General features: G+C 44.0%; 1 protein-coding gene across 1 annotated transcript in view; it reads left to right on the plus strand.

Moving 5' to 3' along the window:
- Window positions 1–10,553, plus strand: part of ppm1h (protein phosphatase, Mg2+/Mn2+ dependent, 1H) — a 101,069-nt gene extending 90,516 nt beyond the window's left edge. Inside the window, exons 11-13 of the mRNA XM_080737430.1 lie at window positions 3,273–3,380; window positions 7,332–7,483; window positions 10,157–10,553. Of these exons, the coding sequence (XP_080593556.1) occupies window positions 3,273–3,380; window positions 7,332–7,483; window positions 10,157–10,304 (408 nt within the window). The 3' untranslated portion in view covers window positions 10,305–10,553. The remainder of the gene's footprint in view (window positions 1–3,272; window positions 3,381–7,331; window positions 7,484–10,156) is intronic.
- The last annotated feature ends 1,629 nt before the right edge of the window (window positions 10,554–12,182 follow it).

Genomic DNA, 12,182 nt, shown 5'->3' on the forward strand with positions numbered 1-12,182 from the left:
TTTTTTCAAAAGTAGCAGATCCACAAGCGACGCGCTTCCAGCTTGACGATCCGCTACTTTAGCCGGGGGTGGGGTTTTTTTTCGTCATTTTAATCCTGACGAGTAACAGTTTTGAGGTTTTCCGTCCGACAGAGACGATATCTGATTAATCTTCCTCATGTGAAGGAAAGGTCACGGGAGCTCGAGGCGATGGAAGGATGGTTTGGTGACAGTTTACAGTTTAGGCATTTAGCAGACGCTTTTAATCCAAAGTGACTTACAATAAGCAGATAATACATCACACAACCTTAATTAGAATCGCCCCAAAAAATAGTGTGTATGTTTGTCCGTTTGTCCGTCTGTAACTCCACGTTCAGCAGTTGTTCAATTGTCTAAAAAACATAATACAAAAATCAATAACGCATGTACCTTGCCCAACATCAACTTTATCACCTTCAGATGTGTCTCTACTTCTCATAATCCCCAAATGTTTAAAATATTTCCCCAAATTTTGGCCTGTAGGCGGCTTTGTCCTGTGATGCGATTTACATCACAAATGGGCGTCACCAAGCAGCGCACTCCCAGTCCGGGGGCACTTCCAGAGAGAGCAACATCACAGTCTGTCTGCTTCACACCAAGGGGGACTAACAGGCACACACACAAAGGGGCCAGGCCCCCGCAGGGGGCTGTAGGCTAGTCACTATAATAAACAAGATAATATTTCAGAGCATCAACAACAATAAACAAATGTATATGAATATCAATCTACAAAAACAATATAATCAGTAAAGAAAAAAGGATTCTAAAAAAAACCAAATGCTAACTAGCTTCCTGTATGGTCATTGAGTGTTTCAGTAGTGCTATGGGTTTAGGTGGAGTCTGAAAAGGTGAGTCTTCAGTCCATGGCGAAAGCTAGCGAATGAGTCCGTTGTTCTAAGTGCGACAGGGAGTTTATTCCACAGTTTGGGGGCCAGGAGGGCAAACTGTCTCGGACGAGTGGATTTTTGTCCTGGGGCTTTTAGCGAAGGTTCTGTCAGCATCCCTGTGTTGGCTGATCTGAGACTGAGTGAACGGGTGGTGACATTTAGCATCTCATCCTCGCCTCTCTCCTTCACCCCCGTAGACCAGAGACCATGTCCACAGTGGAAAGCCTGTATGTCCAAAAGCTGTTACCTTTTAGCAGTGGTAGAAAAAATACTCACATTTTGTACTTAAGTAAAAGTATAATTACTGCAACTCCATTAACTCTCCCCACGCTTTGAACGTTAACGTTCGCCCCATTTTTCGGTTCGTTCGTCTGATGACTGTAAGCTGATGAGGGGTCGCGCGGCCGTGTACTGTAAACACATTTTCCGCGGTGATGGTGTAAAAAATCCATTATGCGTTAACATCAACGGAGACAATTTCACTTCCTTGTTGATTTCCTCTGGCCCGGAGGCTCTGTAGCCAGTGACTGGTCTGAATCTACGGCAACACATAACAGGCACATTCACATTCATTCTCGCATGATGCCGCCCTCTGCTGCCTGGCAGACCAAAGTGCACTATTGCACAATAAAAAAAAAAGAAATGTCTATCTATCTACTATAACGTCGCAAAGGTAAGCCGCTTTTTTTTTTTTTTTTTTTTTTTTTTTTTTGGGCTTTTTTTATGCCTTTATTGATAGGACAGTAGACTGACAGGAAATGGGGAGAGAGAGATGGGGAATGACATGTGGCAAAGGTCGTCCGGATCGGGAATCGAACCGGCGACGCCAGAAGGCATCATAGCCTAGTATGTGGTATGCGCCTTGACCACCAGGCCAGCGGGCGCCCCGGTAAGCCGCTTTTTGATGGCACCAGACCCAATAAATAAATAAATAATCTGGCAGTAGGAGAGTTAAGAGTAAAAGTCAGGAATTCAAAATGTATCTGAGTAAAAGTATGAAAGTGTAGGCATCAAATGTACCAAAAGTAAAAGTACAAAATGTTCGAAAATAGCCGATCTACAAGCTCACAACGAGCCGTGATGCGACGCGTTGTGAGCTTGTAGATCGGCTATTTTCAAATAGCCAAGGTATTAAAATATGGCTAAAGTGGTTCATGTATGTTTTATAATATTATAATGTATATATGCAAAGTAACTAGTAACTAAGGTTTTCAAATAAATGTAGCAGAGTAAAAGTACAATATTTGGATCCGAGATGAAGTGGAGTAGAAGTAAATGTATTGGAATTTTAGGAATTGGGGGTAAAAAATGACCAATGGATCCAACATAGTCTATATTTAGCTCGTTGTTAACGGGTGTATTTTCACAATCTTTCCAAAGACGGCAGATCTACAAGCGGATCATAGCGCGTCACAAAATGAGCTTGTACATCTGCTATTTTTGAATAGTATGAAATAAAGTTTTAAAGGAGTAGTTCACCCCCAAAATGACTTTGTTTCTATTGATTATGCAGGCCATGGAGACTTGAGTTCAACAATATCTTTTTGTATTTGTCGCATTCCTAAGACAAACTATTTAATTACAATACATTTACCCCCATTGATTCCGGAGGTGGTCAATGGAGGGAAAATGTACTATTATGAATTTGTTTTCTTAGGAATGCAACAAATACAAAAAAAAAATATTTTCCATAGTAATCAATAGAAAGAAAGTCATTTTGGGGTGAACTAATCCTTTAAGTGGTTAAAAGGATTGTGACGCAGATGCTTTCCTGGACTGAATGGGTAAATAAATGTAATTCCGGCGTGCAGAATGAAGTGGGATAATACAGACGATTTAAGGACTTAAAGAGTGGTTTAGTTGTTGGGATGATGAGTGTAATGGCTTTGGTTTTCACCCTCTTCTCTTCCATCAAATAATGACCCTTCGAGAATCGTTTTTAAATCGGAAAATAATTGTTTCTGAATCGAATCGTTTGGATTTGAAAGAATCCAAAAAAATCGAATCGTGACCCCAAGAATCGATTCTGAATCGAATTGTGGGATACCCAAAGATTCGCAGCCCAAGGAAAAGGGCTTGGCAGTAATCAAATATACATTGGTTATGGCAAAACTATATGGCAGGCAAAGTGTTAAGATGTCGCGTAGAACACCTCATATGTCCAAAACTGTTACTTTTCAGGATTAACTTTCTTTTCTTTTTCTTTTTTTCAAATGCAAAAGTAGCAGATCTACAAGATACTTCTACGTTTGATTATATTGTGCGTCGCTGTGGTATGATCAAGTTGAGCATTCGTGTGTGTGTGTGTGTGTGTGTGTGTGTGTGTGTGTGTGCGTGTGCGTGTGCGTGTGCGTGCGTGCGCCACAGGCTCGTGTGCTGGCCACCATCGGAGTCACCAGAGGACTTGGAGACCAGGAGCTGAAAGTACACGACTCTAACATCTACATCAAGCCTTTCCTGTCCTGCTGTCCTGAGGTAATGATTGCGACCAGGGGCGTCACAAGGGGTGGGAAAGTGGGACTGAGGTACCAGGGCCCAAGGTGGAGGGGCCCTAGCAACTTTAGCTATTGAAAAAATAGCAGACATACAAGCTCACAGCGCGGCACCGAGTGCCGCGCTGCGAGCTTGTAGATCTGCTATTTTTTAAAAGTCGTGAAAATGTGTGAAAATCTCTGAATATATATGTATGCATTTGTAACTCAAATGTTGCTTTTGGGGGGTCCCTGGAACAAAATATTTTGAGATGGGGGTCCGTGGCCAAATACATATCATCTTGGACTTGGGGGTCCTTGAAAGTTTGAGCACCACTGACATGGAAACATAGGTTTCTTGCACACATTTTCACAGTTTTTCAAAAATTGCAGATATGCAAGCTCGCAGCGCGGCCCTCGGTGCCGCGCTGTGAGCTTGTATATCTGCTATTTTTCAATGGTTAACATTCACGGGGGCCCAGCAGTGAATCCTTGTACCAAGGGCCCAGAATTTGGTGTGACGCCCCTGATTGTGACCGTCAGGTCGCAGTTACTATCAAAACCTCCACCGGTTGTCAGTATGTCAGCATGTTCGTCGTGTCACACTTTACCCCTACTCATACAGTATATCCGGCACCGTTGCCCCTATCCATGCCAAACTTTGCACACACACTCCTTGGCTGCCAAACCACAACCTACACCCCTCATTTCTCACATGGTCCTCTTCTAGCGCCACCATGAGGCCAATTCTTGCTAAACACATTTTTGGACACTGCTCCTACAGATTTTGCCCTAATATCACACAAAGCGGTACACAGTATCTCTAGAGTCATGTCATCAACATGGATCTCTCCCATTTACCATATTCCCTCCTGATTGCCTACCATTGCCTTCTAAAGTTTGTGTATGCGACCTGATGGGCGCTTATCTCTCAATTAGGGAGTCTTACTGGTAATAACTAGCGCACTATGACGCGTTTTTGAGCTTGTAGATCTGGTATTTTTGCTACTTTTGCGTGACATAGAATGACAAAGTAGGACATAAGAGGTTTCTGTCCAGACAGCATATGCAGTGTGGTCCTCTGGAGTGAGTTTGGAAATATAGTGGTCCTCTGGAGTGAGTATGGACCATAGACTGTATAAAAGAAGCCATTGGTTTCTATGCAGCGCAAATGACACATTTTGGGTCCTTGGCATGGGTGTTGCCATCATAGATTGTAAAGGCACCAGAGGATGCTATTGGCTGCCAACGGTCACGTGCCGTTGCCCCTATCCATGCCAAACTTTGCACACACACATATAGAAGTTATTTGTCACTCTATCCTAATGGGGACACATATTATATTATATATAGTTTTCCTCATGATTTACATTTATGTTTATGTACCGTTAATATGACTTGACCAGCTCAGTGGCCTGGTGGTTGGAGTGTCCGCCCTGAGACTGAGAGGTCGGGGTTTGATCCCCGGGGGGGTCATACCAAAGACTCTGAGAAATGGGACCGGCTTACTTACTTCACCCATTTAGGCCTAGAATTATTGAATATTTTAGCTATTGAAAAATACAACATTATGTTACAAAATACAAAACATTATGTAATTCAGGGGTGCCATGGATGAAAAGGTTATTTACAGGGGTGACTTGAGACAACCCTGTGTGTGTGTGTGTGTGTGTGTGTGTGTGTGTGTGTGTGTGTGTGTGTGTGTGTGTGTGTGTGTGTGTGTGTGTGTGTGTGTGTGTGTGTGTGTGTGTGTGTGTGCGCGTGCGCGTGTGCGTGTGCGTGCATGTCCTAGAAGAGTGCTTGTTTTTTGTTTAGTTTTTTTCTTTGGTTGCTGCATTTTGAGTTTTTATCCGGAGTTGCTGTAAGGTTACAGAGCTACCATCACATTAACATCCTCCTCTACACGGCTCTTCTCCTCGTGCCGTCTAGCCTACACACAACCCATGATACCAGCTGCTTTCTTCCCTGTCGTCTAATAATAATAAGAAGAATAACTTGAATTCATATAGCACCTTTCAAAAACCCCAAAACACTCTATTTACCAACAAAATGCCTGGGTTTAACAAGTGTCTCTTCGGTGCAGACTTGAAGGAGTTCAATGTTCAAGGAGCCGAGTGTCTAGCCCAGGGGTTCAAGGAGCCGAGTGTCTAGCCCAGGGGTTCAAGGAGCCGAGTGTCTAGCCCAGGGGTTCAAGGAGCCGAGTGTCTAGCCCAGGGGTTCCCAAACCTTTTGTCTCAGGGCACCCCATAAATATCCCAGGCATTTATAGCATATCGTCGTTGTCGGGTGGAAACCTTGTATGTCCAAAACCGTTCATTTTATATTTATCATCTAAGAAATTTACTAAACAAGTGAAAACAGCAGCTCTACAAGCACACAACGCCTCGCATCGCGAGGCGTTGTGTGCTTGTAGATCGGCTGTTTTCACTAGTTTTGTGCGACAGTCTTGTATGATGAAGCAGGGCTTTGCTTTACCAAAAGAAGTACACTTGGAGATTGAAACTTGGAGATACGAGGTTTCTGCCTGACAGTGACAATATTTTAGTGATTATGTTGCGAGGAAAACGTTGAGATAATAGCCATTTTGGTTAAAACTGACTGAAAATAACTTTGTACTTCCAAGTTTAAAATGATAATAAATATATTTTCAATATGTCCAAATAAATTCCATATTAAATGATCTCGCGGCACCCCTGGACTGCCGTCGCGGCACCCCAGGGTGCCCCGTCACCCACTTTGAAAACCCCTGGTCTAGCCTACACATCCCTTCTCCTCCCTACTGTCTAATGTAAACATATCCCACGATAACAGCACTTGTCTATGCATCAGTCCCTTAATCTTTAATTAATCAGCATTCAAGTTCACTCATAGTTTCCTTTCCCTATTCATTTCTTTTGTACATTCCGTTGTTTTCTTCTATGTTTCTCTCAACTTTTAACCCCCTTCATCACAGAGATGCTTGCTGGGACAGATGGTAAAAAAAACACCCCGAGCTAGAATTACATTTTGTAGAAGCTGCTGTAGCTCAGTGATTCTCAATCCTTTTCATTTGACCATTTGTACTGATCTCAGTAATTTATGAGTGAAAGGAGTGAAACAGTTTGCATGCATCAAGGTTATATGCAGAGACAGTGATTAGTAGTCTATGATGATTAGTAGTCTTTAGCATAGGCGTCAATTGGGTATGGCAGGGGTATGCAGCTGCCATGCCCTGGGTCCAGGGGGGAGAATAAAAGTTAATTTTAAATATAAATCCATGAATGTCTTTTTGTCGATCTGTGCTGGTTATTATGTTGTTAAATTACAGTAAAATAACTACAAATGCAAAATTTCACAACATGGTCACTTTAACAAGGTATTATAATGATATTCTTCCCATCTTGACAGAATGGTATATTCCCAGGTTCCGCAGGTCAGCAGCGCAGGTGCAATGCATTATTGTTAATTGTGCCACGTTTACTAACATGCCAAGTTTAGCTGCACTTGAACAACCGTTCCAGGCTGCCATATCCAGCTCAAGAAACTTTTTTTTCAGACTTTTTGAAAATAGCCGATCTACATGCTCACAACGGCGTTGTGAGCATGTAGATCTGCTATTTTCACAATAGAACCGTGTTATACAAAATGTAAAGCCTCTTTTCCATGAGGACTCCCATCTTTGCCATACCCTAGCTTTTGTCTTTAGGGTGGTTGTGTTCCATTTCTCCTATCACAGCAGCTCACCTATCTTGCTGCTGTGTTTGTTGTACTTCACCCAGCAGATATTGGAGCTTCTTATCATTGGTCATGCTCTCTCTCTCTCTCCCTCTCTCTCTCTCTCCCTCCCTCCCTCCCTCTCTCTCTCTCTCCCTCCCTCTCTCTCTCTCTCTCTCTCTCTCTCTCTCTCTCTCTCTCTCTCTCTCTCTCTCTCTCTCTCTCTCTCTCTCTCTCTCTCTCTCTCTCTCTCTCCCCCCAGGTCAAAGTGTACTCTCTCGGCCAGTGCGAGCACGGGTGTGATGACGTCATGGTGCTGGGGACGGATGGCCTGTGGGACGTCCTGTCCAACCAGGAAGTGGCCGAAGCTGTCACCGGTTTCCTAGGCAACTGTGACCCCGACGACCAGCACAGGTACGCTGCTGGACCGCAAGAGGCCCGCGCACCGCACACTGAACACTAGGGGTGGGGCGGTATCGACATTTTGTTATCAGGGTAACCGTCTTCCCATTTACCGCCAGTATTGCGGTAATTACCGCACCCCCGTATCTATTAATTAAGGTTCGGCGATAAGCCAAAATATTGCAATCGTCTTCCCAAAAGTCGCCTCACAGCCTGACTGCCCAAGTTATACTTCCCCGTACAGCACAGCAGGTTTGGCTTTGAAAGGAGCAGATCTACAAGCTCACTACAAGCTTCTGAGCTTTTAGATCTGTGCACTGTCGGGTTACCATAGTAACGTATGGTAGAAAAGGTTATAAAATCGCCGACGGGGCACAACGCGCGACGCGGTGTAAAAAGTAAAAGATAGTTTCATTTTCGGTTTTAGTCCACGAGGCCCGCGCACCGCCCGTAATCCGTATGAATAAAAAAGAAACTGCCAGAAGTTACTGCCACAACACAAGGTATGTATTAACATACTTGTGTCGTATGGATTACAGAGAAAGTTTACGCTGCTCCGTGCTCCCTACTACGAGGCTGCTGCTGTAGGACTGTGTCTCCGAGTGACGTATGTGGCTTCCAAACATGTGGCCCAGAGCAGAGCGGCATGGAGCGCATGCGGTACTTGCTTCTCCCCTGTTTTAAAACTCGCTTGTTTTCAATAAAAAATGTACTATTTTTTTTGTCTTTTTTGACCACGGTAAAGACCCTGACACCGCGGTAGGCCTCATTATACCGTGGTATGGCGGTTACCGTCCCCAACCCTACTGAACACCACAACTACAACTATTTTGGACCACAGCTAGAACCTGCCAAAATAGCCTATACAGAGACGTGTTACGAGCTTGAACTATTTGTAAATGTTTTTCCAAAATAGTAATGGCCTGGTGTAGGGCATTAACCAAAACATTTACAAATTGATTCAGTCGACTTGATTACATACGTCGACTCCCATCAGGGAAAGTCAAAGTTGAAGGGAAAAAAAAAGAGGAAAAAGAGACTTTTGAGACTGCATGCCTAGGTGCCCGTTTCATGTAATCAATTCCCCAAATGTGTTATTTTGGGGACCGCTCAGTCTCAGCGCATGTTTCAGTTCATTCCTACCTCTTCTTTGTTGGCTGGTGACTGGTGAGACGCGTGGTATATACGCGTGTTTCCTAAACCCACCAGGATTGAGTTAAGACTCCGAAAACCCACCAGGACTGAGTTAAAGGGATCCCTGGCTAATATGACAAATATGCCTTAATACATTATAATTGTCCTCTATAAATACAATGTAAAATTAAAAACACCTATTTTATTTCGTCTAGACATAGCTAATCTTTCACTCAATAGGGGAAATGCCTGTCGCAAGTTGATGATGTCATAAATGTAATGTGTGATCTATTCCTATGGAATTTATGGCATGCATGTGAAAATAAAAACAAACGTAATACTTCCTATGGTTAATATGAGCATCAAATCAATATTTCAAATGTGTTGACACATGATATTTATGACATCATCAACTTGCGACAGGCATTTCCCCTATTGAGTGAAAGATTAGCTATTTCTAGAAGAAATAAAATATTTAAGGTGTTTTTAATTTTACATTGTAGTTATAGAGGACAATTATAATGTATTTAGGCATATTTGTCGTATTAGCCAGGGATCCCTTTAAGACCCGTAGGGGCCCGCAAGTGGCCAAGACCTGAGGACAAGTAGAACATGACCTGTACTTGCCCAACGGGCAAGTGCCTCTGAGACCTTAGTGTCATCCCCTGCAGTAGGCCAGCGGGCGCCCCAGACACCCACAAGGCCGCGCGCACAGGGTCCTCAAATGTAGGTGAGCCAGTCGGACTACGCACAGAAATGTGTGTGGCGAGGAATACACGCCACACACTCAATCTCAGTTCAGGCATGACGACTGAATTGAGAAGAAAACAAAACTTCTTCAAACCAAAGTCACCAAACCCATTCAGAACGGGTACACATTATTGTGTATCATTATTTTATGCTTTAAACTATTGAAAAATAGCAGATATACAAGCTCACAGCGCGGCACCGAGTGCCGCGCTGCGAGCTTGTAGATCTGCTATTTTGGAAAAATTGTGAAAATTAGAATTTTGGCCCGATTCTATAAGTGTCTTTTGAATCCTTCTAAGGTTTTTTGAAAAACCTATGTGTCTATGTCCGCAATCTGGCTCAAGCCATCGTCAAAGAAAAGGTCCTTTTCACTCAACTGGAGCTCAGTCTGTTCTTGAGAGTCCGTGGTTCACAAACCTTTTCATGTGAAGGACCCCCAAACTGATATTTATTTGGCCACGGACCCCCATCTCAAAATATCTAGTTCCAGGGGCCCCCAGAAGCAAAATTTGAGTTACAAACGTTCGCTTTAAAAATACATACTGTATATTCAAAGATTTGCACACATTTTCAGAACTTTTTCAAAAATAGCAGATCTACAAGCTCACAGCCGCGCTGTGAGCTTGTATATCTGCTATTTTTCTATAGCTAAAGCATTCAATAATTCTAGGCCTAAATGGGTTAAATCTTAAAATATTGGGCTCTCTCTCTCTCTCTCTCTCTCTCTCTCTCTCTCTCTCTCTCTCTCTCTCTCTCTCTCTCTCTCTCTCTCTCTCTCTCTCTCTCTCTCGGTGACCTCAGGTACACCATGGCGGCCCAGGAGCTGGTGATGAGGGCGCGGGGCGTCCTGAAGGACCGAGGCTGGAGGATCTCCAACGACAGGCTGGGCTCTGGAGACGACATCTCTGTCTACATCATCCCCCTGATGTATGGCAACAAACAGACCTAGGTCTACAGTGCATCGTCCCTCTGGCCTATGGGAACATCCCGCTGGCCTATGGGAACATCCCCCTGGCCTATGGGAACAAACAGACCTAGGTATACATCGTCCCTCTGAGCTATGGGAACAAACAAGTCCTAGGTCTACATCGTCCCTCTGGTCTATGGGAACAACCAGACCTTGACAAAACCATCCGCCATCATCGTCCATGCGCCCCCCAAAAAAACTGAGGAGGACCGCTATTGTTTCTCTACGTTGGCTCCCGGGACCACCAGGGGGGGTCCCTAAAAAGAATGGGACCCTTAACAGGGTCTGTAACTCTGAGAATGTACAAAATGGAACCAAATGGACCCGTATCTCACTGGTCCATTTGGGTCCATTTGGTTCCATTTTGCACAGTTTGGAGATCTAATCCTTCCATCTGGTCTTTGGTCTGCCACAGGGTCTCCTCCCAGTGGGACGTGCATCGAGGACCTTCCTATGGGAAGGCGTTCGCGGGTGCATCCGTACTAGATGCCCCAACCACCTAAGCTGACTCCTTTCCAAGTGATGGAGCAGCGGTTCTACTCCAAGTCTCTCACGGTCGACTGACTGAACTTCTCACCCTATCTCTAAGGGAGATACCCGTGGCCCTGATGGCATATTAACCCATTCAGAACGGGTACACATATTGTGTATCATTATTTTATGCTTTAACTAATGGAAAATAGAAGATATACAAGCTCACCGCGCTGCGAGCTTGTAGATCTGCTATTTTAGAAAAATCGTGAAAATTTGAATTTTGACCCGATTCTATAAGAGTCTTTTGAATCCTTCTAAGATTTTTTTGAAAAACCTATGTTTCTATGTCAGCAATCTGGCCAGCCATCGTCAAAGAAAAGGTCCTTTTCACTTAAATGGAGCTCAGTTAGTCTGTTCTTGAGAGACTACTATGTCAGTGGTTCTCAAACCTTTTCATGTGAAGGACCTCCAAACTGATATTTATTTGGCCACGGACCCCCGGGAGGCTCTCTCCATTCCGACATGTCGCCACTCCGAAATGGACTTCTTATTGTCGGAGTGGCGACACTCCCATGGGCCTAAGGTTTAGGGTTAGGGTTAGAGATAGGGTTAGTGTCAGAATGGAGACATGTCGGAAAGGAGACATGTCGGAGTGGAGAGATGCACTCCGGACACCCATCTCAAAATATTTAGTTCCAGGGACCACCCAGAAGCAAAATTTGAGTTACAAACGTTTGCTTTAAAAATACATATTCAAAGATTTGCAAAAAATTACAATTTTTTTTCAAAAATAGCAGACTCGCGCTGTGAGCTTGTATATCTGCTATTTTTCAATAGCTAAAGAATTCAATAATTCTAGGCCTGAATGGGAAAAACAAAAAGGTTGAGATCCACAGGATGAGCCTCCTCCTCGTGAACCTGAGGTATCCCGAAACCACCAGACTGTAGACTCTCTCTGGCGCTAAGAGTCGGACTCTTCCCCCTCCCCCTGTTCCTCCCTCCCTCCCTCCCGCCTCGTCCCACGAGATCCTCCCTGGTCGCTCGCTATTCAAACCTCGTCCTCGACCCTGGCCGCTCCCCCGATTCTATTTAAAACGGAATAGTTAAATACGTTTAAAAGAAAAACACTAGCTAAGCACAGCTAGCTGGACTACCTGAAACCCGCGAGGAGCTTTGAGCAGAAGCGGAACTGCGCTGCGTGGCGAGTACAGCCCTTTTTTTGTTTTCAAAGACTTTTGGGGAAAAAGTGCATTTATATACAGTATATAAATATATATATAGCGCCTGTTATTCAAATCGCTTTACTAATGTGCATTACGTTCACACACGCACATGCACACGCACACACACACACACACAACAACCCTTGGCAGTCCGTCGATGTCG

The sequence above is a fragment of the Nannobrachium achirus genome (assembly GCF_963921795.1).
Source record: "Nannobrachium achirus genome assembly, chromosome: 11".
Lineage (NCBI taxonomy): Eukaryota > Metazoa > Chordata > Actinopteri > Myctophiformes > Myctophidae > Nannobrachium > Nannobrachium achirus.